The sequence below is a fragment of the Acipenser ruthenus genome, chromosome 32 (assembly GCF_902713425.1).
Source record: "Acipenser ruthenus chromosome 32, fAciRut3.2 maternal haplotype, whole genome shotgun sequence".
NCBI lineage: Eukaryota > Metazoa > Chordata > Actinopteri > Acipenseriformes > Acipenseridae > Acipenser > Acipenser ruthenus.
The window spans coordinates 1729469-1757436 of record NC_081220.1 but is presented as its reverse complement, the minus strand read 5'-3'; the positions used below and the strand labels follow the sequence as shown (position 1 = coordinate 1757436).

General features: G+C 40.7%; 2 protein-coding genes, 2 long non-coding RNA genes and 1 gene segment (V, D, J or C); all 5 read right to left on the bottom strand.

Annotated features, from left to right (window-relative positions):
- Window positions 1-3: 3 nt before the first annotated feature.
- On the bottom strand, window positions 4-3494 carry LOC131703068 (zona pellucida sperm-binding protein 2-like). The gene is made up of 10 exons (XM_059005935.1): window positions 3408-3494; window positions 3113-3282; window positions 2384-2436; window positions 2182-2309; window positions 1912-2101; window positions 1682-1823; window positions 1346-1439; window positions 1150-1254; window positions 994-1059; window positions 4-86 (listed from the first exon to the last, which is right to left on the bottom strand). The coding sequence occupies exons 4-10, from the start codon at window positions 2195-2197 to the stop codon at window positions 4-6; spliced, it is 696 nt and encodes a 231-aa protein (XP_058861918.1). The 5' UTR covers window positions 2198-2309; window positions 2384-2436; window positions 3113-3282; window positions 3408-3494.
- Window positions 2937-27957, bottom strand: LOC131703067 (uncharacterized). The gene is made up of 14 exons (XM_059005934.1): window positions 27874-27957; window positions 27734-27792; window positions 27562-27651; window positions 27002-27129; window positions 6196-6342; window positions 6000-6080; window positions 5151-5321; window positions 4947-5043; window positions 4631-4851; window positions 4405-4555; window positions 4105-4313; window positions 3887-4004; window positions 3605-3800; window positions 2937-2940 (listed from the first exon to the last, which is right to left on the bottom strand). Exons 1-14 carry the CDS (start codon window positions 27897-27899, stop codon window positions 2937-2939), a joined length of 1698 nt encoding a protein of 565 aa, XP_058861917.1. The 5' UTR covers window positions 27900-27957.
- LOC131703203 (Ig kappa chain V region K29-213-like) lies at window positions 14415-15149 on the bottom strand. The segment is given in 2 exon segments: window positions 14415-14888; window positions 15066-15149. Coding segments are annotated over 2 exon segments (456 nt in total).
- Window positions 23367-23692, bottom strand: LOC131703205 (uncharacterized). The gene is made up of 2 exons (XR_009309721.1): window positions 23597-23692; window positions 23367-23502 (listed from the first exon to the last, which is right to left on the bottom strand). It is a non-coding gene; the product is annotated as an uncharacterized LOC131703205 (long non-coding RNA).
- Window positions 23783-24368, bottom strand: LOC131703204 (uncharacterized). Its single transcript, XR_009309720.1, has 3 exons — window positions 24332-24368; window positions 24102-24243; window positions 23783-23872 (listed from the first exon to the last, which is right to left on the bottom strand). It is a non-coding gene; the product is annotated as an uncharacterized LOC131703204 (long non-coding RNA).
- Window positions 27958-27968: the final 11 nt, after the last annotated feature.

The following is a 27968-nucleotide window of genomic DNA, read 5'->3' as shown; positions in this document are numbered from 1 at the left end:
GTTTCAAAGAGCACTCAGAGTGACAGCGCCAGAGAGTCTGCGAGCAGGTTTAATATGAATGTGCCTTTCATCAAACTCAGCATCCTCTATATAATAAACACATTACACAAGGGGTTGCTAGCGGCTGTAGTGAATTCAGCTCTAATAACTCAGCCCTCTCTTTCTTGCATATTAAATATATATTTTATATAGTCCTCCTGTTTTACCGAACAGCTCAAAGAATGGAACTTCTGGTTCAGACTGGTGCGCGGATCTAAAGATTCCCCGCATCGGGTGTACCAGTTTGTTATGGAACGTGTTTCGTAAAATGAGTTTATCCAGTAACAGACTATATAAACCAGAGTCAAAACAAACATGGAGAACATGTTGCGAAGTAGTGGTTTGTTTAACCAATTCTTCATAAATTAAGACTCATGTGTACACACAGTATTAAAAACTGAAAAGCTAAACTAATACCTTACTTGGAGCTCTCACCAGGGACCACTTCCAGTAAAAGACGTATAAACCGCAGTGAACAAAATAAAAACTTGCATTCATAACAGAAAAAAAAACAAATGAACAACCCAAATAAATCTACACACTTTCTGTGATGCTAGAACATGATAAATTATATATATTGATAATTCCACCATAAAAACTTTGCATACTGAAGGTAGCATATCAAAAGCAAGAAGGAATATATAAATAGGGTTGCAGCTCCATGGAGGAGGAAAGTCTTTGACCCTGGATTCACAATGAATTAATGAAGGGTCCTTGAATAACACACCATATTGAGAATGGCCTGATCAGGTAACAAGCAAAGCATTCAACGCAGTAAGAGGGGAGAATCCCATTAACATGGCCATTCTGACACATATGCGAACATATTATCTGTGTAGAATTAGTCAAGCACCCACCGAGAAAAAAAAAAAAAACACAAAACAGTCTTTACAAGCAAGATTTTTATTTATCAATACACACTTTTGGGCATTTTCCAGAAATATACAACTCCAGCTACACAGACAACCACTGAACACACACCCATTGCAGCTCCCAGAAGGGACCACACATTGAATTGGCCTGCAAAAGAAGAAAGAAATAGTTAGTGGAACATAAAGAGATAGTTATATTTTACTTGAACTGCAATTGAGTTCACATCATGCATATTACCGCTTCTAGGCATAAAGTGAAGGGATCCATCTCTCTTCAGCTCAATTGGGCCAGAAGACACAAATGCCTTTACTGCACCACCATCCATCCCTTCAGCACTGCGACCTACAGGAGGAATTAGGAGGAGTCCATCAAAACAAATGGACAAAAATGCATGCAAAATGTCCCCCCTCCCCCCCACAGACAGAGCTCTTACCAAGCCTCTGTTTTCCTGGAATGCACCGTCTGCTACAGAGGCTGTCTGATGGCCGGTTTGAATCACATATCACAACACTGCAGTGGAAGTAAATCTGAAAAAAAAAAAAAAAAAAAAACAGTACACTGTCAAGCAAAACTTGCATCAATAGATTAGGCAGTACCATCATCCAATGGGGATTACTGAATTGAAAATCCTCTTTACACAAATATATTGCATCATAGTAAGTGTTTCTTGCAAAAGTGCAGTTATGTTTTCATTCCAACTCACTAAAGATATGAGCACAGTGATCTGCTGCTTGCAAAGCAAGACCCCCATCCCAACACTCCACTTTACCTGTCCTTTCAGTGCATCCTGGCCGCTTGTGAAGGAAAACATTTTCACTTCAAACCTCTTCAGATGGGAAGGGAACAGCACTCTTGCATTGCTGGAGACTGGGTGAAAGATGGTCAAGTACTCATCTGCAGAGTTCTCACAGCTAGAAAGAGAAAGTAGGTCAGGCGCACATCAGCCACAGCTCCAATTCCTAGGTTTTGTAGCAACAATATCATAATTCAGCATCTTACCTGTCCACAACAACATCCCACTTTGGAGAGCTGTTCCCATCAGCAGAATAGGTTGCCCAGCAGTTCTCCAAAAACAATTCAGCCTGTGGATCCCTGCTGTACAGGAGCTCTACCTCAAAATACAAGGGTCTTCGCAAGTACTTCACAACAGGGTAATCCTGAGCTCCATAGAAGTCGATGTAGGTTGAATCTGCAGACACACAAAGGGAGAATTTATAGGCGGAAACACACTACTAGAGCATCTATATTATTTCAATTGCCAAGTCATACCCAATGCAAGCCGCATGATGACCGCAAGGTCCCCCAAGCCAGGCTGGACTACAGGTGCAGGATTATTCTGGTACAAGAACTGTACTACCTTGGTGTCATTGACCAGATAGTGACAGGCAACTCTCAACCTGGAAAGAGGAGATGGGGTTAGGAGAGTTTCAGGCTCAACCACAAGGATACTCAATTTGATTGCAATCCTTACCGGTAAGATGTGAACAGCACTTCATTCTCTTAAGTCAGGAGGTTGTTGTCAAACTGGAAGAGAAAATGACAAAGGCTCAGGTTGCAATGAACTTGTAGATTTAGTATGGAGCTGCATACCAAGTTGCAGACTAGCTAATATGGTACTCAGGATCATCCCCAGCTGTGTACTAACTTAGTATCAAATTCACAATTTAAAAATAAAAAGCGTTGGTCATGAATTTTTGGGAGCTCATGTTTGTTTCAGTTAATATGATACCACAAGTCTGTCTACAGAAACTGCTAGACTAATTTGGTATTGTTTTAGTAACCTCTAGGATGGCAACAGCAGTTATTTTGGATTTGTTGCAAATACACATTAACACAGCTGGTGACTCTTGAGCTACAATTGGTATCAACTCATGTACTAGTTTAGTCCCATCCTACGTACTAACCACGGGGATCATCCCCAGTTAGTACGCTCCTTCCAGTTCACTGCAATTGACCCAAAAGGTCTATAGACAGCACATGCAATGCCATAACCAAGAGTCATGTCATGTGTCACAGCACCTATCTCAACTGGACAAGCAGTTCAATACAAAGGTGGCATCCTTCAGATGTCCACAATTCATGTAAGTAATTCAGCCAAGAGAAACAGTCACCATGGTTCCCCAGATTGACCCAGAGGAGTTGTGGCCAGCTTGTCTAGGTTGAACCTCCTCAAAATATGGTTAAATGTGTCAATACTAACCCTTCTAGTTGTGCCACAGGAGTTGACATTGAAGTAGAAAACCGCATTGATAGCATCAGACTGAAGAGGCCGGCAACTTGGATCCCTTAGAGTTAGTTGACTTGGAGACAAGCTGGGGACAGATTCCACTTTCACAGCAAGAGCTGCCATAGTTCCATTGGTGAAGCAATCTGAAATACAGCATTTGGATCCAGGTTAAGGAAACAGATTATAGCTTCAATACCAATTCATGCAACCTTTGGCCAATCTCAAAAAGCAGCTATTCTAAAGAATGCTTGGTCTGCAGGAGAGTTACCAATCACCTTTGTAGGGAAACTGCAGGACAGGGAGAAGTCAGCCACCACAACCATAGTCCCAATATCCTTCAAGGTTAAGTCAAGCCTGCTTCTGATGCCTGAAGAACTGATCACCTACAGGAGACAATACACCAGGTCAGTAATGTGTTGAACCCAAAACAGCTAAACTCATTTTAAAGTTTCATCACTTACTTCATATGTGGCATCAACTGAATTGTATGGGACAGTCATCCAGAAATTGGTAGAGTTGGCATTATACTTGTACAGGGCAAGCAGATTTCCACCAAGCTCTCTTGAGCCCACAAAAGGAATCCAGTTGCGACCCATGTTGCCATATGTTACCATGGTATAGAATGCAGCACCATCACAGTAGCCAGTTACTGTAGGTGGAACTGCAAGAGGAAGAGCAGTTGTCAGGGTAATGGACTGGATTGGTCAGAAAAGGGTAGTTGTAGACCACAAATAGTCAGGCACTTACTGATGTCTTGGAGAATGGCTTCGACTACAGCAGGATGAGTAAAGGGTGTATTCTCTGGCACTATATTCAGCAAGTAGGTCAGGGGCAGAATGTAGGTTCTGGTGTCTGGAGGAGTTACCTGAAAGAAAAGCAAGGGTTTGTAGGATTAAACCCAAAGTCAGACCGCAAGCAAGTGTTTTCAAAAGGGCAATAGGATGGTTGAACAGGTGGGATGTTACCTTTTGCTTCACATTGGGGTCCTCAAATGGCACCTGGAGGGTGTAGGTCTTGGATCCATTGGGAAAGACATGCTCCTGGACATTATAACCTTTTAGGTTGGCTTCTGGCACAGTTAACGTCTCTGGTCCAACTATAATTTTGACTAGCTCCACATCAGGCAGGAATGTCCCCAGGGTCACATTAAACACTCTGGCTTTAGGAACAGTGTCTGAAATTAAAGCATGCAGTTAAAATGGATATGAAGTGGAGCATTGCAACAAATCCCTTTGATTTACTGCATGTGGACAAGTTCTACATACTGTTTGTGACAACTGGTGGCCGAGGCATGAACGGAGTGGTTATTGGATGAAGTACTGTGTACTTGGTCTTCTCAGGCCCATCTTGCCAGGTATGCTCCAGCATTGGTTCAATAGAGTAAGAGATCACATAGGTGTTGTCCAATACATGGCTCTGAAAGCACAGAAGCATCTTAGGAGGAAAGCTTTAAAATGAGAAGGATTTAGAAGATGTTGAACTTCTACATACCTTGTAATATCCACCATCAGCTCCCACAGGAATTTTTACAATGATTAGCTGGGGACCGACATCCAGTTTATAATCTCTATTATGAATTGTTGCAGGGTCAAGCTTGCGGCCATCAACTCCCATTTGAACATCAAGGGTAGTAATTTGTGGTGTCGGAACAAGAGGAGGCAGAACACGAGGAACACTCCATGTAATCATCTGTTCTGTGAAGGCTGTTCCATCTGACAGAAAGGAACACCATAGACTTGTTATAGAAAATTCACACTTCAGCCTAGAACAGTTCTTGAGCACCGTTGCCCTCCATAAGCTTACTCACCAGTAGGACATGTAACTGCAGTGTCCACCATCATGACCATCCATCTTTGCTTATAAAAGGTGGTTGACCTTAGCACAGCCATTGGTACAGTTTGGATCTGTTGGAGGGGAGGGGGAACTTTTACTAAAACAAAAGCAAGACTGTAGTCTACCTTCATAGTCTGGATATACTGTACTAGAGAACAATGAAGCCTAGACTACTTACCACCTGAGGCTGGCTTTCTGTGGAATTGTATGCAGCTCTAACCAGAATTCGAGTTGGTGTAGTGTTTATGCCATAGCCGTTTGTCATGGCCTGAGCAACAGTCATAGTGGTCTTTCTATTTGCTGGGAGATGGAACACAATTTTCCAGATGCTGTTGTCAGCAGCAGTTGCCTAGCAGAAGAAAATCTCATTAGATTAGGAGGTTTGAACACAAAGCATCCCCAGTCTAAAGGATTTGTCATAACAGATGTCATGTTTAATAAACAGGAACTAAAAATGAAAAGGTGAAAGTTTAAGAACGTATCACTGAAACAGTTCTAGGTTCACCGGGCATCTCTAATGGAACAGAGTAAATCCTCAAATGCTTTCACGTAGGTTTTCGTACGCAGTTGCATGTGGTCTGTATCCGATACAGGCAGAGTTTACAGCCATTCATTTGTACTGGACCTTAATATATCAGTGTACCAAACTTTAGGACAATACCTGAAATTGCACCTATGCAGCAGTCTTCAAAAAGGTAAATCAGGACACATTTAGCATTAAGGGTTTATAGCCCTGCACATATGAAGCCACTACCTCAGTGGTTGAAATACAAGGCTTACACACACTGACAAGAAAGGTTTAACTTCTTCACAATCAAATTTTACCAAAGAAATCACAGAATACATGCATGCAAAGCCAATGCCTTAAAATGTCACACAATTCCAATATGGTCACCCTCTTGGGAGACAGGTTAAAGTTAAGGGGGCCGTTAGATTTTGCTTCCTCTAGATGAGACAGTAGAGTAGACCTCAATAGGCAAGACCAAGGGGACGTGAATGAAGCAAATGCAAAGTCACATGATTCTACCTCAGGGTATGCAAGGGACCAATCAGGATCATCTTGAACAAAGTTTGGCTCAATAAGTGGCACACCTCTTCTCACAGAAACCTAAAAGAGAATTCACATTAGTCATGAGTGAAGCACTTCTGTAGTGACAATTAAAATACCCACACAACCCAAAAAGTTATACTGAACAGCATTATCACATCCTGACAGCCCTTACCTCCATGTAGTTTCTTTCACACAGAATCTCCCTCTCTGCCCATGGAGAATAGCGGCATGTCATGCTCTGAACATAGGAGGAAGCTGAAGTCATAGCACTGTTTGAGAAAACACTGATTTGTACTGTCAGCTTGTAGGTCTCATCATTCTGGAAACAAAGGCTAAAGTTAGTCCCAGCATGTCACCATTAGAAATAAGTTCACAAGAAATAAAATGATGACTCACTGTGTTCTGAGCAAAGCAGCTCAGCACAGAAGCAAGGAACTTGGCATTTCCCAAGAAGTCAACGGTTAAGCTATATCCACACTGTGCGGCCAGTCTTGGAGAGAGGGACACAAGCGCCCCCTTATTGTCTATGGAAACAAATTCGGTTGGCCTTTTAAGAAACTGTACGCGTGATCAAGCAAGGTAGAGATATAACAAAGTGAACACCCCCACCATCCAGTTCCATCTACTTATTGAAATTGTCATAACTATTTATATTAGTAGAATTATACGCTCGTTCGGAACAGTAGGTTTAGAGTAATTGATGTCTATTTCTGCGCACTTGCAGTCAACAAATCTGACTAAGGTTGTAGCAGCATAGGTCTATTTAGTGTGAACAGCAACATGCTTTTAAAGCCAACGCAAGAGCCTTTCATACCCTGCATCTTACAAAAACAAAGCCTGGTTGCTGCCATACAGCGCGGGAGTACTCTGTACTTAATTCAGGTTATTACATTACGAGTCAACAGGCTTTAGACATCAAAAGCTTTCTATTCAAGAAAAATGATCACTCACCAATCACATTGATGCGAAAATACTTTCCAACAAAAGACTTATCTAACGTCATCATCATAACACTCCCTTGACATTCTGTCCTCACCGAGCCTGCAGAAGACAACGATACTTAAACACAAAACCGGCAAATGAACAGGAATCTGAAAGGACAGCTCTGCTGAAGCTACAGTTATCGTACCTAGAGGGGGGTTCTGCGTCCAAACTTCAGTGACTAACACTGCTAACAGCAATGTTATTCTGCATTGGAAACAAAAGACGCAAGTGAGAAACACACAATAAAATGAACGTTTCTAAAGTAGAGAAAAGATCAACAATTACCCAAATCTAAGACAACACGGCATCATTAAATCCAAGGCAGCCCCGACCGTGAACTTCTTTCTCCGTTATAAAGAAACAATAATAAAAACAAAACCGCCAGTAGTTGAGTTTGGTGTTCCTTAGTGCGCAATGGGTTTATAAAGAGGTTCAGGTGCTAATGGGAGCTAAATAGCTGCAATTGATGCACACACCTCTTTCATATTAGTCCTCTAATTTTCAACCAGTACGTTAATTAAAATAAATAATAATAATAATAATAATAATAATAATAATAATAATAATAATAATAATAATAATAATAATAATAACCCATTTAGAAGATTGTACTTTGAATTTAAGTTTGGCAGAAGTACGTGCGGAACAAACTGGACTGTCACCGACAAGGACTGTCTGATTAAAGGCTCAGCTATGGAGGCGTGTAGTAAACAAACCCCAATGAATAATAAAAAGCAGGCCGCGCAAATGAAGAAACACATTTATATCATGCAGGAATCCAGGCAGATGTGTTGCCTGCGCCAGTTTGAGGGGACGAGAATGACAGCTCGAGTTCTGATGTGAACATCCACAAGTCAATTACACATTTTTACAATTTCACCAGACTGACAGGTAGGCTAAGCAGACATTAATGTAGACAATTTATTTGAGGCCACTTGATTTAAGAAACAGTGCAAAGCATCTCTTTAGCATGTCAGATTTGCCATGACAGGGGCAGTCCCGGGGAATAGAATGACCAAGTGGCAAATGGAAAGCACAGCGCTTAACCTGAAATACAACGCGCAGTATTGATTTAGAACAGACTAAACACAAATCGGATGGCGTGCTGGAAATTTGAATTGTAATCAATTTATTTAAGATTTGAAGTTCCCATTTCAATTTTTGAGCTTAATTACATTCATTATTTTATGTATAATTCATTCAATTAGTGTGTTGAGCATTTTCAATTTGGCATATTATCTTCGAGTGTTGAGCTTTGTCTATTTGACAGCTGTTACTTCAATTCAAATGTTGAACTTTGTCGTTGATGTTTGACGCTCCGGCTTTTGCAGTTCACATTTTTGTTACATTCCACCTCTCATAGGTTTGAACACAAACGGGTTTATTTGGGAAATTGTCAAATTGTTTATTGTGTATCCAGCGATCATCTGAACTAACTGGTTCAGTAGTCTGTTCCCGTGAATAGACAGCACATGCCTAAGGGTGTGTGTTCTGTACAGCTGTGCATTTCAGTAAAGTTTGTCGCGGAGTTTTAAACGTTCCTATGGCAACCGAGTCAACAAAACAAACGTCATCACGCATTGAGACGCAAGCTAAGGGCGAGAAGTAAATAGTAGAAAGTGAAAGCAGTGTGAGTCAGTGGAATTTTTTGATTTTTTCATTTTATCAAATGTTCACGATAATCATGTATTTTCTGTAAATGCGGAATGCAATTAGCTGATATGTAAAAGCATGAACAAATGAATGGTGTCTATTCCTAAGGCATCGGTAAAGTTTAGTATAGCGCCGGTTTTGTAGCAGCAAGCAGGCTTGTTCCGTCGCCTTGATATTTTTTCTTGTGCTGAACAACCTCAATTCTACTGCGAGGTCCCTTTAGGCAGAGCTGTGCACTCGAGTCGGGACTCGGACTCGACTCCGACTCGAGTCGCATTTTTGGGGGACGAGACTTGACTTGAGACTTCAACGAATTGAATTGAGACTTGAAGGAATTAACTTGAGACTTGAGATGTGAAAGAATTGACTTGAGACTTGAACGAATTGACATGAAGGAATTAACTTGAGACTTGAGATGTGAACGAATTGACTTGAGACTTGACTTGGGACTTGATGAAAATGACTTGACAACAATAAAAATTCAAACGCTGCACCGGTATTACTGCTCGTGTTGCACCCTCGCTCTGCTCCTCCTCTCGCTCTCTCTCTCCCTTCCCTCTCGTGCTGCCAGCGTGTGTGTGTGTATCACTGCGTGTGTGTGTGTCAGTGTGTGACTGCGTGTGTGTATCACTGCGTGTGTGTGTCAGTGTGTGTGTGTGTATCACTGCGTGTGTGTGTGTCAGTGTGTGACTGCGTGTGTGTGTCAGTGTGTGTGTGTGTATCACTGTGTGTGTATCACTGCGTGTGTGTGTGTCAGTGTGTGTGTGTATCACTGCGTGTGTGTGTCAGTGTGTGAGTGTGTGTATCACTGTGTGTGTGTGTGTGTCACTGTGTGTGTATCACTTTGTGTGTGTGTGTCAGTGTGTGAGTGTGTGTGTGTATCACTGCGTGTGTGTGTCAGTGTGTGTGTGTGTGTGTGTATCACTGTGTGTGTATCACTGCGTGTGTGTGTCAGTGTGTGAGTGTGTGTGTGTATCACTGCGTGTGTGTGTCAGTGTGTGTGTGTGTGTGTGTATCACTGTGTGTGTATCACTGCGTGTGTGTGTGTCAGTGTGTGTGTGTGTGTGTGTGTGTATGTGTGTATCACTGCGTGTGTGTGTGTGTGTGTATCACTGCTTGCAGTTTAAACAATGGCTCACAGGAAACCTGTCCCTGGAAGATGAACGGATGTGGTTTCAGCACCTGTTAAATAGGATAGCTCCAGCCTTAATACATTGAAACCGTTTCAAATAAAAGGAAAATTGACGAGAGTCCCTGCAATGGCCATTATGGCACCAACTTAAACACAGTAATGGTTTTTCTTAATGTGCCAGTTCCAAGACAATTCAGATTGCCAGCACTGGGCCAATGTGCAAACAATACCGATCAAATTTTAGCACGCAATTGGGCCAATATAGTCAAATTGGCCTGTCAGCATTGCACCAAAACTGGTGAAAAGGTTTGCCAATATGTGTCCAGTATTGGCCCATTTCAGACATGTTTACTGAGCAGCTGGGAATCTACATGAATTCAGTGTTTTAATTGGCTGAGAGGCACACAGTGTTTTATGTAGCCCTTTGAGCCACTTTGACTCAATGACCTAACAAATGTCTCAGCTGTGGTGTCCTCTATGAAGAGCTCCTAAGTTTAGTCACTCCAGCAAGTTAAACCAGTTGCTTCCAGATAGTTTTAATACACACCTTTTGCACTGAGATACAGGGGAAGAGTCACTGAGATTTTCAAAGGTAAGAAAGGCGTAGGCTACCTTTACAAATAAATGTTACTTCAATAAGATATCAAGACCCGTCTGTGACTATGGATATGTATCATTATAAATCACAGACTTATAAGTAAACGGCATCTAAGCAACTCCATAAGATTCTTAAGAAGCCCAGGCGTAAACGAATATCAAACAATTCATCCTTAAGAAACCGTTTCAAATAAAAGCTGAATTGACGAGCGTCCCTGCAATGAGGCCCCTGTATGGGAGGTGCCATGGTGTAATCGTCAGCACTGTGGACTCTGAGTCCAGTGATCAGGGTTCTGATCTTGGTGGAAGCTGCTTCTTTTACATGAGTCTTACAAACACACTGTATACAGAGCTTTCACTTTACAATAAATAATGCTTTAAACTTTTACAGCTAGCCCCCCCCCCCCCCCTCCCAAAAAAAAATCAACTCTGGTGGGACTTGAACCCACAACCTCTGAATCACATCTCATTGCTCGAATAGCAGTCCAACCTGCTAATTTGCAAAACTGTGCCATATTTAATTTTGGAGTGATGCATAGACTAGCCTACAGACACCACTGGAGCCAGTTTAGTTTTAGTCCAGGCATTCCAACCAACACAGCTGAATAACCTATTCTGCTTTAATAAAGTCGGTCCACAATGTCAGGCATTAAAAGTGTTTCTTTCCATTTATTGTTTATTTCCATGTATCTAAATTCAATTTTAATATCCACATTCATTATATAACTGTATATACAGCCACAATGGCACGCAAGCACCTCATCTATCCCTGTGGAAGATGAAGGGATGCGGGTCAGCAGCGGGTACACTGGACAGCTCCAGCGATTCAACACATGATCCAGAGAAGCGGCTCCGTTTGCTTTCCAAATATCTGTCTACAGAAGAACAGGAACACCTTCCTTCAGATGAACCAGGATTCATCCCCCCCCCTTTCCAACGTCATTCAATTGATTTTCATGTTCCTCTTGTGATAACAAAGTACAGCCACTGTGAAAGAGCCTGGATAGCTCAGTTGGTAGAACATCAAACTTTTAATCTAAGGGTCCAGGGTTCAAGTCCCTGTTCGGGCGATGTTTATTTTAGGACTATGGATACATATAGCATGACAATAAAACAATGACGTCACGCTTTTAACACGCTGACGTGTTCCGGTGTCAGTCTTGTTCGCAGCTGATTTACAGTCAGCAGTTCTGCAGGCGCACAGCATGCTGGGATGCAGGTCACTTTTTCTTTTTTAAAGCCCCCTTGCGCACCGCGCTGCAGACCGGTGTTTATATTACCGAATAAATTACAGACGAGTATGGATATTTACTTTTAAATTAGTATACGTTACCATTCAAGTATAAACGGTATGAATGTGTTTAGCGATTGAGCGTTTAACCTATTACATGCCGAGTAGAGACACAGTATAATTTTTTAAAAAAATGACATGTAATGCTTTTTTTAACCAGTAGCTTTCTCTTTCTCGTATATAAAAGCTGCACGTCATATTTTGTAGATGCTTGTCGTTCCTTGCTAGTGCCGCTCTATAGAACCTCCGGACTTGACCACATTTGATAAAAACACAGAAACAAAATGGTGTTGGCCCAGCCAGCCCTAGCCCGGCCGGCAGTGGAAACGAGGTATAAATCCTAACCACTAGAGCACCGGGGAAAAAGATTATTGATGAGAACATCTGGGGTGGAATGAATTATTCACTGAGAAAAGAAGCAGGAATCCTGCTGAACATCCTCACTACATGAGCAGCGTGCTGCTGGGCTGTGGAATTATTCTCTCCCTCTTGTGGTCACAGAGTGTAGTGCAGTCTCTGCTGCTGGGCTGTGGAATTACTCTCTCCCTCTTGTGGTCACAGAGTGTAGTGCAGTCTGTGCTGCTGGGCTGTGGAATTGCAACAGAAATCCCTTCCCATGCTGGTGGAATGACATGCTGTAACCTCTATGCTGACACACACTGATGTGAGTCTGCAGGAATAACTGGGGTGTGGGACAGACAGCTTACAGCAACTCTCAGAGAGGAGAACAAGGGGAGAATCATTGTGTTTAAAATGCTGGCCTGCTAAAGGGACATTTTAACATTCTTTAATATTCACTGTCAGGGGTGGAAGCTGCACATGTTTAGATTTTAGAGTCAGTGTTTCCCAGCATGCATCACTGTGAGCAGCTCCTTCCTCCAGACACAGACCACACTGTAGTGTTTAGATGATTGGGTGTGAGGAGCCTTGTGTTAACAATGGGAGAACTGGGCTGACTGGGGAGGCAACTGCTGCCTATTTTAATGGTCTGGCTCCCTCTTGTGGTCAGTGTTAATATCTGCAGTGTGTCTCCGGAGGTCAAATGAATGGAAGCTATAGTGCTGCTGACAGTAGTAATCTCCTGCATCTTCAGCCTGGACTCCACTGATGGTCAGCATGAAGTTTGTTCTTGACCTGCTGTCAGTGAATGGAGCTGGAGCTCCAGAGACTCGGCTATTCAGTGAAGAGAAGAGGAGTTTAGGAGCTCCTCCGGGTTTCTGCAGATACCAGGCTAGACTGCTGGTAAAACCAGAGCTACTGGATCTGCAGTTCAGAGTGACACTCCCTCCTATAGAGACAGACTCCACTGTGGGACTCTGAGTCAGGACAATCTGACCGCTGGATTCTGAAAATAAAAACACAGAACATCAACCCACCGAGTCAACAGCCTCGTCCATTAACTGCATTCCACTGTGTGCTGAGGAAGCGCTGATATTAATAATAATTCATAATAATGAGGATTTCTTACCATGAGCAAAGAGTGCCAGTGTGCAGAGGAGGAGCCCCAGTGAAGCCATGTTCTCTGTGTGTCTCAGTGACTGTGAAAGGGCTGAACTGTCAGCTTTAAAAACCCTGAGCAATGGAGCAGTGCAGTTATTCTAGCTGTTGTGTAGAGCAGTGAGGCAGGCACAGGTATGCAAAGCACCTTCCTTTATACAAATCCTGTCCCAGGCAGTTAGATGAGATCTGAGCTGTGAGCACCAGTGGGGCTTCATAGGGTTGGGCCACTTTTACTGTTTTCTTCTATTTTTCCCCCAGTCAAAGCTCTCAGTATATCACTGCTGTCTAATCTGTGTGTCTGTCTAAACTGACAATAATGTTTGTGTTTGTGTCATTATTTCAATCCTATTGAGAATTAAAGGGTATGTAGTGCCCTACCCCTCACCCTAGTGACTGATCACACTCCATTGCCATGGCAATCCCAGCTCACTGAGAAACACATGGCTCTTGCATTGACATGTTGTTTTGAGAAAGATTGGAACAAACCAGCTTTCTTTCATTTGGAATGAGACTGAATTAGTGGGGAGTCTGTGATGTAGAGAATTCAAGTGAATATTATGAATGTGTTCAAAATATACATGACATGTGACAGTGATATGAATGAAGAATTGTACATTTCAGTAAGTACATTTTTATTTGTATTCACATTTCACCTATTATATACACACACATAATCAGTGATCAGAATATTCTCTCGTCTAAAACGGCATCAATGTCAATATCTTAACTGTCAAGAGGATGTATGCGGCCTCGCAAGATATGCTGACGCCGAAAAACTCTGTTAAAATCAGCATGAAAGAGAAGCAGCAACAGCTGCCGAGCCGTCTGGAAATGTGATTCTACGAATAGATTACACCCACTCAAAGGTATGGATACATTTTAAACAACAACTAAGCCTTGTGTTAGAACTATCTTACCTGCTGCAACTAGTGTCAATGTAGTCATGTGTCAAATTAAAGTTAGTAAGACTTACGCTTTAACTAAGATAAGTAAGAACTCACACACAGCTGGTGCAACCCAGCCCAGGATTCATGGACGTCTTCATATGAGAATCAGATATGAAAAACATGAGTTACATTTTTACAATTCTTGGAATAACTGAATGATGTTTCAGAATTTAGAATAGATGGTATCATCACTACATTACTAGATGACCCTGTAGTCACAACAAAACCAGTTTGTTTAAATAGACTAATATTGAATCCATACCTACATGTAACTGTCTGTTGTTATTGAGCTCAGTGTGTTTGTGTGCAGTTGAGCTCCTCCACAGGCCGGGTCCCGTTTCATTGCCTTCACCCTCAGCACCTGCAGTAGGTCTCAGCTGCAGCAGTGCAGTCGATGTGCAGTCCAGCTGAGGGAGGTTTTTGTACGGGTGTGTAGCACTGTGTGAACACAACACCACTGTGTTCACTCTGACAGTAGTAATCTCCTGCATCTTCAGCCTGGACTCCACTGATGGTCAGAGTGAAGTCAGTCCCAGATCCACTGCCACTGAAACGAGTTGGGATCCCAGACTGAAGGGTACTTGCCAAGTAGATCAGGAGTTTGGGAGCTTCTCCAGGTTTCTGTTGGTACCAGGCTAGGTAGTTGCCATTGCTATCACTGTACACTGCGCTGCTGACTTTACAGCTCAGAGTGACTGTGTCTCCTGGGAGAACAGATTTCACTGCTGGAGTCTGAGTCACAGTATACTGTCCACTGGATTCTGAAAATAATAGACAATAAAATAGAAAATTATAGTAAATTATTTAATTAAATTATGAAAAGACATTAGATTTCATTCATTTTTAATTTGCTTTTTTTCAATTTGCCCCGTGACAACACATATTGTCCAACATTTTTTTTTTTTTCATAAACGTTTTTTCTTCTAAATGGTTCTTACCCTGAGTGCAGATGACAAGTGCCCAGATGAAGATGCTGATGAAAGTCATTGTTGTTGTGGATTCTGTTGCCAGGAAGGGCAGCTCTCAATCATGAAGTGTTAAACTCACAGGGCTATAAACACTCCCAGAGCACTGAAGCATGTGCTGCCAATGCAAAGTGTCTTTTCTATGCAAATTGTCTTCCTTGGCACAGCAGCCACTTCCAGCCAAGAAGTGCTCTTAAGTTTAACCCTTTGCGGTCCATTGTCGGACTGGGTCCGACATTGCAATTATTCCTCACAGGTCCTTTGTCGGACTGGGTCCGACATCATTATAGCAATGCAATAAACGGGTGTCTAGTCGTTTATTCTCCGGAAAAGCCGAGAAAACCATTCAATTGCCGAGTGGGAGCGACAGGAGCTGAGACAAGTCGAAAAAAAAAAAGGCGTATCTCATGAATAGTCATACATGGTATCAGGTATCAGATAACGGGGGCGGACGTAAGTAAACAAGTTGGCTGATTGAATCAGCGCACAGAAAACACGGACATTTGCAGAGCTTTTTTGAGATGTTATAGTAATAAAATAATGACTTGGATCGCATTATTGAGGAGTTTGGTGATAAAACGAGTGATCCGGAGATGATCGATCGGTATGTACGACTATTATTATTATTATTATTTATTTCTTACATAGGTGAACGCTATAGCAAACGAAAGGGTGGGGCTGGGCTGGAGATGCCTAGTGAGTGCTTTGTTGATATGCAGGGCCATTTAAACCCGTTTGACTGTGAAAAAAAATACTTTTAAACAGCGCGTATAAAATTAACTGCGCGTGTGAAAATTAATTAGACCTGGCGTGCCTGACGCGCAATTAATAAATGGACCGCAAAGGGTTAAGTGTGTAGTGTTTGGAACGGGAGTTATCAAATAACAGTTGATTCTTGTGTTTTAAGCGACGCCTAGTGGAAGAGAAGTTCATTACATGCATTTGCAGTCCGAAACTGGAGCAAAATAATCTGTTACACTCACATTTTGGTGCATGTGTCGGTTTAGCTGGAAACAATATATAAATATATATATATATATATATATAGAGAGAGAGAGAGAGAGAGAGAGAGAGAGAGAGAGAGAGAGAGAGAGAGAGAGAGAGAGAGAGAGAGAGAGAGGAACGGTAGTTCCTCGTACAACTTAGAATAACTTGTTTGAGTCTCTATACAGCTCAAAGAGTTTAGCTGTTTTTACCATGTTGCAGCGGCAAAACTAAATCACTTAGAATTACCATCTGTATCAGTATCAAAAGTCTGAAACTTTCTTACCTCAAATGTGAAAAAAAACGTACATACCTCTTATACACAATGAGATATAAGTCGTCAAACTAAGGTGAAATTATTCTTCTTCTTTTTAAGGGTGTGTAGCAACTATTGAAACAGAAAAGCTAAATAACTGGACCTCTACCAATCATGTGATTCCACATGTTGGTCAACGTCAAAACATACCAGGGTGTGCAAGCAGTTTGATATCCACACCATTTATATTAAACAAATTATTTATGTTTTAAAACAGCACATATCGCAGCAGGGAAAAAATAATACAGTGGTTTGGACTTGAAACATGACATTCTTGAAGAGCACACAACCTTGAAATGCGTTCATTATTTAAGCTTACATCCAAGCCTGACCAGCTTTCGCTGAAAACCTGAAGGTGCTGCTCGATTCTAGAAATTTTCGATTTCCTGTTTGAAAATGTCTAGTTTCCTGTTTGGTCGATACCATAGAATGGAATTGCACACAGGAGTGGCATGTAGCTTCCTTGTCTAAATCCCTGAACTCTGATTAATTGCAGTTCCTCATTTAATTAAATATAAATAAAGGAATAATTTATTTGGTAGAAATAAATAAATGATTTAAACAAATGCATAGAGGAATAAATACATTTAGAAATAAACATTTTTAAATAAATAAATGTATAAATGAATACATGTTTATATTATAAATGTATAAATAAATTAATAAATAGCAAGCTAGAAAACTACATGTCATATTAATTGATTTGTTGTCTTATTTGAGAAAATACTGAACGACAGAACCAAAGATTCCAAATATAATCCACTGGACGTCACCAGAAACAGCTTTGATGACACAAAGTCGTATGACACGAACCCAAAGAATGTTATTCCAGATTCATTGTCACTTAGAAACAACTGCAGCCTCCCTGCCTCAATACAAATAATACCAAATGAAAAATCGAATTCCATGTATTTAAAAATGAATGGTCTCATCCATCTGGAACGATTGGTTCTGCATTTATACAGTATCAACCTTAATCTGAGTTGAGAGGAACCCAACCTGTGCAGGATTTTAAATGTGAGGGGATGTGAATAGAGTCAAATACATTTGCATCATTCTGTGTATATATATATATATATATATATATATATATATATATATATATATATATATATATATATTTCAAGTAACTGTAGCTTTATTATCATAATGAAAACACATTCCACATGACCACAGTTCTGTAACAAAATGACAATAACAAAGACGTTTCCATACTGGGAGTCGAACCCGGGCCGCCTGGGTGAAAACCAGGAATCCTAACTGCTAGACCATATGGGAAACTGATTAGCATAATCATGGACATGCAACAGTAGCTAGTATACAGTACAATGATTGGTAAAAGTGAAACACAAAAACCACTAATTCATTACAAACACGTTACAAATTAAAGCAAACTTTAAGCCATTTATATTTATTCTAAATTAATACAAACTCTTCAATTACTAAAAAACTATAAAAAATCTCCCTTTGTGTTTCTCGGAAGGCATACGATGGAGGGCGCACTGCAGTTTTTCAGTCTGGTGAATATTACAAATTAGCAGACTGTGCTTTAAAATACACATGTAGGGCGGGCGTCTCTGTTACAAAGAACTGTCACACTTTGTATTTATCTCCATAATGTGTTGGGACTAAATATGTAGATACACTAAAGCATTTTGGAAAATGCAGGCATCGATCCCTCTATTTTTCACATGCTAAGCGAGCGCTCGACCATTTGAGCTAATTCCCCTTGAATTGCGTCAGTAATTCTCATAGGCTACATCGCAGCGTGATACGAGCAATTGTACACAAACAGCTGCAGGAAGGTTCTCTGTCTCCAGTGTAGGAATTGTTAGTTCCTGAAACCCTTCGGTGTCAGCAAATCCCTCATCTTCCTCCAATTCAATAGACAGATCAGAGCCAGCCTCCAACCTCTCAATCATGGCACCGTAGTTATGGAGAACTGATTGTACAAATACTCCACATCAATTAGTTCCCGTGCAAAAAATAAATAAATAAATTGTGTATTTGTAATTAAGAAATGCAGCCACCTTATAAATATCTGTGAAAGATTATAAAAATCAAACATGTGTGGAATTTCAGAGAAAATTGTGCTAATAATTTAGAAGCTTTATTCCTATATTTTTTAATGGTAATACTGATAATCCTTTAACAAGTTCACTGTACCTGTGTATTTGCATGGTCCAGTATAAGAAGGTACGATTTTTCTGGAGTTCTTGGTTGCTCAGTTCAGCACCAGTCATCAGAGCTGAAAAACAACATCAATAGGTACCTGGTATGGTAACTGGACCACATGTCATTTATATCAACTGACTGTTTTCCTCCAAATATAATAATGCCAGTATTTGATATGTGTATACTAAAACATTCATTATATAACACCCAAGTTCAAATCATGCCATAAGTTATAAAAATGCTTTGTAATAGATAATGAAATTAGCACTGAAAGGGAGACCTATAAAGTAGATATAATGTGAAGCAGTGTGGAGTAGTGGTTAGGGCTCTGGACTCTTGACCGGAGGGTTGTGGGTTCAATCCCTGGTAGGGGACACTGCTGCTGTACCCTTGAGCAAGGTACTTTACCTAGATTGCTCCAGTAAAAACCCAACTGTATAAATGGGTGACTGTATGTAAAAATAATGTGATATCTTGTAACAATTGTAAGTCGCCCTGGATAAGGGCGTCTGCTAAGAAATAAATAATAATAATAAGATCATTCTTTTTATAAGCATTGATTCAAATTCGAACTTACATGGTTGAACCTTCTGGGGCGATACCAGCTTATGGATTACTTTGTATCAGTCAGGTTGAGCTGCCATCAGCCTTTCTTCTACAGTATAATGCAACACTATACCACGGTACTATATGGTACTATTTATTTTACCATGGTACGATTTCTGTTGTCCCGGATACAAGTATTACAGCACCATTATAACGGACAAATGTATTAAATATAATTGCGCTTTGGATAAAACAGTCCCTCAAACAAGTTTCTAGCTGTCGGAAATATTAGATTTTATTAACACTCAGAACTGACACCTATTGTAAAAATGTCAATCGTGTATTTTTATTGATAATATTACAAAACATAGAGTTTACTATCCGCGCATTTCTACAGCTGACATTTGTAATACGAACATATATTATTATTGGGATTTTAAAATTTTTTAGTTACTATACGTACAGTACTAGTGACAATTAAAATAATACTGTAATAAAATTCTTACCTTCAGATGATTGTATTTCGAAATAAACCAAAAGGCTTCAAGATTCAATAATCTCCGGATAATTCCGTCACTTCATTCTTGATAGCTCTGCGAAATCTGATTGGCTCTTTCCTGGTCAATTCTTGGTAGCGACTTGGGCTATGATTGGTCAAACCTACGAAGATCTTCCCAAGATTGAACATCGCCTTTTGGCTGGGTGGGAGGGAGAGCTAGTCGGGCTGGGGACCGCACAGTTGAATAACTTATTTTGCTTTAATAAAGTCGGTCCACAATGCCTGGCATTAAAACACACTGATGTAAGTCTGCAGGAATAACTGGGGTGTGGGACAGACAGCTTACAGCAACTCTCAGAGAGGAGAGCAAGGGGAGAATCATTGCGCTTAAAATGCTGGCCTGCTAAAGGAACTCTAATACTGGACCCTGTCTTAATACTGTATTACATTCTCAATATAAATATAGCTGAATTATTAATTGTAGATAATACTTAGAATACCAGGTACATATTTGGCATTAAAAAGCAATACATGTGATTTATTTAACCGTCGTTCATTATTTTGTGTATCAGCCGCCACACAAAGCTGAGCGCAGTGCGGTATACTGTAATGATGCTCCAGTCAGTCTGTCCGGACTGCACCTGAACCATCTTAAAAACACGAAGCCCCTAATAAGCTAATTTGTAAAAGTTAGTAAAGAGTTGCGCTAATATAACGAAGCTAAATTTGAACTCCTAGCTGGAGCAACGAGAGAGGGCGAGAGGGCGGGGCAGAGAAGGAGGGGGAGACGCTGCTAGGCAACCGGCTCGTGAACATTCCACTCAGCTGAGCAGAGACCGTTAGGATTTAAAAATGCGAACGTTCCAAGCGGCGTTAGGCGCTTCGTTAAATTAACACACCGTTGCTGGCATTTTAATTTTGAAGAAAACCATATTTTAAATACTCAAATAACACTGTATTAAAAAAATACTTTACTTCAGTTCCAGACCGTTTTCCAACAAATAAAAGGAAGTGTGTATTTATAATAAGTATATTTGTTATGATATTAAGACTAAACAAATGTGCTTCAGTTTGGTGTATAATTTATTTATTAATTAAATGTTGTAGTATTTCTTTTTTTAATATTGTATTGTTTTCACAAAATAACATCCATACATTATCAGTTCATCTGCTAGAGTAATCAAATCACAAATATTACTCGTCAGTAATTCATATATAGACACGCTGTGGTAACTTCAAGAAGTTAAAATGTAAGGCTGGATTAAAGTTTAACCAAATAAATAAGTAAATACATTAATAACGACATGAAACAAAAATACGTTTTGGTAGCTCATACGTAGGCCTATTTAAATTACAAAATGCGACCTTTTTTAGAAATTGATTTATATTGTAGCGTTCTCGGTTCCCGCAGGCAGGCGCATCACACAGGGCGAGGAAATCCACACACAGGCGGAGGGCGGGCGCGAACCCGGGACCTCTCGCACTGAAGCATAGCGCCGATACCGCTGTACAAAAGAGCCGGCTCCTTTGCAAGGAGCGTATATCGGGCTTATGTCTCTGTGTGTGATTACGTCACCAACCAGCCCTACTGCTGCCTTCCCCCTGCACGCTACAATATACTACCTGCCATTTAAATCTAAATTATATTTAAAACTGTTTGAGGGGCAGACTAGCATAGATGATTTCTAAAATCCATTAATATGTTAAACTATAACACCACATTAGCACTCTGAGAAATATAAAAATTGATCATTTGTAAAGAATTAGCTGTGAGATTATTTAGATAAATAATCAGAATTATGGATGCATGGATTTTTGATTAAAATATACCCACATGTGTTTTTGTTTCATGTCGTAATTTATTTATTAATTTCATTTGAACCCCTTGCTGGTGCCACGGCTTGTCTCTGTATCAATTCACTGATATTTGAGGTTTTGTTTAGTACACACTAGCAGGTGATCTGATAATCTTATTGATGTTATTTTGTGAAAACAATAACACGTTAATACTGTGCTACAAAAAATGACTCGACGTGTTGTAACGTGTGCGGGTGATGTCATGGGTTGTCATGGCAGCGCCGATCATCATGGGAGTGGTTATCAGTGGTTGTCGGAGGAACGCTGGAGTTCCGCTGGCTTCCGAGGTATCCAACCCGAATATCTAAATCAATACAAGTGACAACAAAGGAATGTGACATATAAACCTAATGACTACATTAATGAAGCAGTAATACACGACAGGGTGTGTGTGTTATCATGAGGTAATATCACCACGCCTTGGGTGCGTTGGGAGGCACTAGACGAAGTCGAGTTCTTCAACTGCCCAGGAAGTGGTGATATATCTCATGATAACACACAGACTCTGGAGTGTATTATTGCTATTATTAAATGGGTCTAGGAGTGTGTTGTTGTTGGTAAATAAAGAAGACTTTAAACCTTATTTTAATAATTTTTATTTGTGTCACCTTCTACTGAGAGAAGTAGTTCCACAGTAACTAAAAATGGTTAGATTAACAATTAAACATTTTATTTTAAACTGTTTTGTATAATATTTTCTTTTTCGGGGCTTCGCTAATAGTTTGTTGTTTAGGCTTAGTAGATATTGAACTGGATCATTGTTTAATGTGTATATCTGGGTTTTGTCCAGTAGATGGCGCTGCTGCTGTTGTGATGTTTTGTTTAGCAGACTGCAGTTCACGTACCGTGTTACAAACGGGACGGCGCTGCACAGAGCGGTACAAACTGTGCAATTAAAATCTCCGGTAGTACTACAGACGGGCCGCCGATAGACATCTCTGATTAACCCAACATGAATATAAATACAAACCCAGTCTGTTTCAAAGAGCACTCAGAGTGACGGCGCCAGAGAGTCTGCGAGCAGGTTTAATAATATGAACGTGCCTCCTCGAGTCTTGCATCAAACTCAGCGTCCTCTATATAGTAAACACATTACACAAGGGGTTGCCAGCAGGTGTAGTGAATTCAGTTCCAATAACTCAGCTCTCTATTTTTTTTTTATATATATATATATATATATATATATATATATATATCCTCCTGTTTTACCAAACAGCTCAAAGAATGGAACTTCTGGTTCAGACTGGTGCGCAGATCTAAAGATTCCCCGCATCGGGTGTACCAGTTTTTTTATGGAACGTGTTTCGTAAAATGAGTTTAACCAGTAACAAACTATATAAACCACAGTCAAAACAAACAAGAAGAGAACATGTTGCCAAGTAGTTGTTTGTTTAACCAGTAACAAAACAAACTCATTTGTACACAGTGTTAAAACTGAAAAAATTAAACTAATACCTTATTGGAGATCTCACCAGGGACCACTTCCTGTGGAAGATGTCTTAACCTCAGTGAACAAAATGAATACAAACTTGTATTCATAACAAAAAAAACAAGCAATCAGCCCATATAAATCTACACACTTTTTGTGATGCTATAACATGGTATTATATATAAGGAGTGTTGATAATTTCACCCTAAACTTGCATACTGAAAGCAGCATATCAAAGCAAGAAGGAACATAAAAAAAAAAAAAAAAAGAGGGTTACAGTTCAATGAAGAAGGAAAGTCTTTGCCCCCGGGTTCACACAGTGAATTAATGAAGAGTCCTTGAGTAACACTCCATATTGAGAATGGCCTGATCAGGAAACAAGCAAAGCATTCAATGCAGTAAGAGGAAAGAATCCCATTAACATGGCAATTCAGGACACTCACCAATATATAAACACAAACCAAAACAGTCTTTACAAGCAAGATTTTTATTTATCAATACACACTTTTGGGCATTTTCCAAAAATATACAACTCCAGCTACACAGACAACCACTGAACACACACCCATTGCAGCTCCCAGAAGGGACCACACATTGACTTGGCCTGCAAGAGAAGAAAGAAATAGTTAGAGGAATATAAAAAGAGATAGTTATATATTTTACTTGAACTGCAATTGTGTTCACATCATGCATATTACCGCTTCTAGGCATAAAGTGAAGGGATCCATCTCTTCCGCTCAATTGGGCCAGAAGACAAATGCCTTTACTGCACCACCATCCATCCCTTCAGCACTGCTACCTACAGGAGGAATCCATCAAAACAAATGGACAAAAATGCATGCAAAATGTCCCCCCTCCCCCCCACAGACAGAGCTCTTACCAAGCCTCTGTTTTCCTGGAATGCACCGTCTGCTACAGAGGCTGTCTGATGGCCGGTTTGAATCACATATCACAACACTGCAGTGGAAGTAAATCTGAAAAAAAACAGTACACTGTCAAGCAAAACTTGCATCAATAGATCAGGCAGTACCATCATCCAATGGGGATTACTGAATTGAAAATCCTCTTTACACAAATATATTGCATCATAGTAAGTGTTTCTTGCAAAAGTGCAGTTATGTTTTCATTCCAACTCACTAAAGATATGAGCACAGTGATCTGCTGCTTGCAAAGCAAGACCCCCATCCCAACACTCCACTTTACCTGTCCTTTCAGTGCATCCTGGCCACTTGTGAAGGAAAACATTTTCACTTCAAACCTCTTCAGATGGGAAGGGAACAGCACTCTTGCATTGCTGGAGACTGGGTGAAAGATGGTCAAGTACTCATCTGCAGAGTTCTCTCAGCTAGAAAGAGAAAGTAGGTCAGGAGCACATCAGCCACAGCTCCAATTCCTAGGTTTTGTAGCAGCAATATCATAATTCAGCATCTTACCTGTCCACAACAACATCCCACTTTGGAGAGGTGTTCCCATCAGCAGAATAGGTTGCCCAGCAGTTCTCCAAAAACAATTCAGCCTGTGGATCCCTGCTGTACAGGAGCTCTACATCAAAATACAAGGGTCTTCACAAGTACTTCACAACAGGGTAATCCTGAGCTCCATAGAAGTCGATGTAGGTTGAATCTGCAGACACACAAAGGGAGAATTTATAGGCGGAAACACACTACTAGAGCATCTATATTATTTCAATTGCCAAGTCATACCCAATGCAAGCCGCATGATGACCGCAAGGTCCCCCAAGCCAGGCTGGACTACAGGTGCAGGATTATTCTGGTACAAGAACTGTACTACCTTGGTGTCATTGACCAGATAGTGACAGGCAACTCTCAACCTGGAAAGAGGAGATGGGGTTAGGAGAGTTTCAGGCTCAACCACAAGGATACTCAATTTGATTGCAATCCTTACCGGTAAGATGTGAACAGCACTTCATTCTCGTAAGTCAGGAGGTTGTTGTCAAACTGGAAGAGAAAATGACAAAGGCTCAGGTTGCAATGAACTTGTAGATTTAGTATGGAGCTGCATACCAAGTTGCAGACTAGCTAATATGGTACTCTGGATCATCCCCAGCTGTGTACTAACTTAGTATCAAATTCACAATTTAAAAATAAATGTTGGTCATGAATTTTTGGGAGCTCATGTTTGTTCCAGTTAATATGATACAAGTCTGTCTACAGAAACTGCTAGACTAATTTGGTATTGTTTTAGTAACCTCTAGGAGGGCAACAGCAGTTATTTTGGATTTGTTGCAAATACACATTAACACAGCTGGTGACTCTTGAGCTACAATTGGTATCAACTCATGTACTAGTTTAGTCCCATCCTACGTACTAACCACGGGATCATCCCCAGTTAGTACGCTCCTTCCAGTTCACTGCAATTGACCCAAAAGGTCTATAGGCAGCACATGCAATGCCATAACCAAGAGTCATGTCATGTGTCACAGCACCTTTCTCAACTGGACAAGCAGTTCAAAACAAAAAGGTGGCATCCTTCAGATGTCCACAATTCATGCAAGTAATTCAGCCGAGAGAAACACCAGTCACCATGGCTCCCCAGATTGATCCAGGGGTGTTGTGGCCAACTTGTCTAGGTTGAACCTCCTCAAAATATGGTTAAATGTGTCAATACTAACCCTTCTAGTGGTGCCACAGGAGTTGACATTGAAGTAGAAAACCGCATTGATAGCATCAGACTGAAGAGGCCGGCAACTTGGATTCCTTAGAGTTAGTTGACTTGGAGACAAGCTGGGGACAGATTCCACTTTCACAGCAAGAGCTGCCATAGTTCCATTGGTGAAGCAATCTGAAACACAGCATTTGAATCCAGGTTAAGGAAACAGATTATAGCTTCAATACCAATTCATGCAACCTTTGGCCAATCTCAAAAGCAGCTATTATACAGAATGCTTGGTCTGCAGGAGAGTTACCAATCATCTTTGTAGGGAAACTGCAGGATAGAGAGAAGTCAGCCACCACAACCATGGTCCCAATATCCTTCAAGGTCAAGTCAAGTCTGCTTCTGATGCCTGAAGAACTGATCACCTACAGGAGACAATACATCAGGTCAGTAATGTGTTGAACCCAAAACAGCTAAACTCATTTTAAAGTTTCATCACTTACTTCATATGTGGCATCAACTGAATTGTATGGGACAGTCATCCAGAAATTGGTAGCGTTGGCATTATACTTGTACAGGGCAAGCAGACTTCCACCAAGTTCTCTTGAGCCCACAAAAGGAATCCAGTTGCGACCCATGTTGCCATATGTTACCATGGTATAGAATGCAGCACCATCACAGTAGCCAGTTACTGTAGGTGGAACTGCAAGAGGAAGAGCAGTTGTCAGGGCAATGGACTGGATTGGTCAGAAAAGGGTAGTTGTAGACCACAAATAGTCAGGCACTTACTGATGTCTTTAAGAATGGCTTCAACTACAGCAGGATGAGTAAAGGGTGTATTCTCTGGCACTATTCAGCAAGTAGGTCAGGGGCAGAATAGAGTAAGAGATCACATAGGTGTTGTCCAATACATGGCTCTGAAAGCACAGAAGCATCTTAGGAGGAAAGCTTTAAAATGAGAAGGATTTAAAAGATGAACTTCTACATACCTTGTAATATCCACCATCAGCTCCCACAGGAATTTTTACAGTGATTAGCTGGGGACCGACATCCAGTTTATAATCTCTATTTTGAATCGTTGCAGGGTCAAGCTTGCGGCCATCAACTCCCATTTGAACATCAAGGGTAGTAATTTGTGGTGTCGGAACAAGAGGAGGTAGAACACGGGGAACATACCATGTAATCATCTGTTCTGTGAAAGCTGTTCCATCTGACAAAGGAACACCATAGACTTGGTATAGAAAATTTACACTTCAACCTAAAACCTAGAACAGTTCTTGAGCACCATTGCAGTCCATAAGCTTACTCACCAGTAGGACATGTAACTGCAGTGTCCACCATCGTGACCATCCATCTTTGCTTATAAAAGGTGGTTGATCTTAGCACAGCCATTGGGACAGTTTGGATCTGTTGGAAACAAAGGCTAAAGTTAGTCCCAGCATGTCACCATTAGAAATAAGTTCACAAGAAATAAAATGAAGACTCACTGTGTTCTGAGCAAAGCAGCTCAACACAGAAGCAAGGAACTTGGCATTTCCCAAGAAGTCAACGGTTAAGCTATATCCACACTGTGCGGCCAGTCTTGGAGAGAGGGACACAAGCGCCCCCTTATTGTCTATGGAAAGAAATCCGGTTGGCCTTTTAAGAAACCGTACAGGTGATCAAGCAAGGTAGAGATATAACAAAGTGAACAACCCCACCGCCCCATTCCATCTACTTATTGACACTCTTTAAAAACTATTTATATTAGTAGAATTATACGCTTGTTCGGAACAGTAGGTTTAGAGTAAAGGATTTCTATTTCTGCGCACTTGCAGTCAACAAATCTGACTAAAGTTGTAGCAGCACAGGTCTATTATTTAGTGTGATCAGCAACATGCTTTTAAAACTAACGCAAGAACCTTTCATAGCCTGCATTTCACAAAAACGAAAGCTGGTTGCTGCCATACAGCGCAGGAGTGCTCTGTACTTAATTCACGTTATTACATTACGAGTCAACAGGCTTTGTACATCAAAAGCTTTCCATTCAAGAAAAAAGATCACTCACCAATCACATTGATGCGAAAATACTTTCCAACAAAAGACTTATCCAACATCATCATCATAACACTCCCTTGACATTCTGTCCTCACCGAGCCTGCAGAAGACAAACGACACTTAAACCAGCAAATAAACAGGAAGCTAAAAGGACAGCTCTGCAAAAGCTACAGTTATCGTACCTAGAGGGGAGTTCTGCGTCCAAACTTCAGTGACTAACACTGCTAACAGCAATGTTATTCTGCATTGGAAACAAAAGACGCAAGTGAGAAACACACAATAAAATGAACGTTTCTAAAGAAGAGAAAAGATCAACAATTACCCAAATCTAAGACAACACGGCATCATTAAATCCAAGGCAGCCCCGACCGTGAACTTCTTTCTCCGTTATAAAGAACCAATAATAAAAACAAAACC

What these genes read in the sequence shown, in the direction of transcription:
- LOC131703068 (XM_059005935.1), bottom strand. An exon ending in TGGGATGTTGTTGTGGACAG is followed by an intron (nt 1,824 to 1,911) that starts GTAAGATGCTGA and finishes TTCTCTTTCTAG; the next exon opens with CTGTGAGAACTCTGCAGATG. An exon ending in TTCAGTGGTTGTCTGTGTAG is followed by an intron (nt 87 to 993) that starts CTGGAGTTGTAT and finishes TTTATTATATAG; the next exon opens with AGGATGCTGAGTTTGATGAA.
- LOC131703067 (XM_059005934.1), bottom strand. Translation starts at nt 27,899, where the DNA reads ATGATGCCGTGTTGTCTTAGATTTGG. An exon ending in ACCCCAATGTGAAGCAAAAG is followed by an intron (nt 4,005 to 4,104) that starts GTAACATCCCAC and finishes CTTTTCTTTCAG; the next exon opens with GTAACTCCTCCAGACACCAG. An exon ending in AGCCATTCTCCAAGACATCA is followed by an intron (nt 3,801 to 3,886) that starts GTAAGTGCCTGA and finishes TTCCTCTTGCAG; the next exon opens with TTCCACCTACAGTAACTGGC.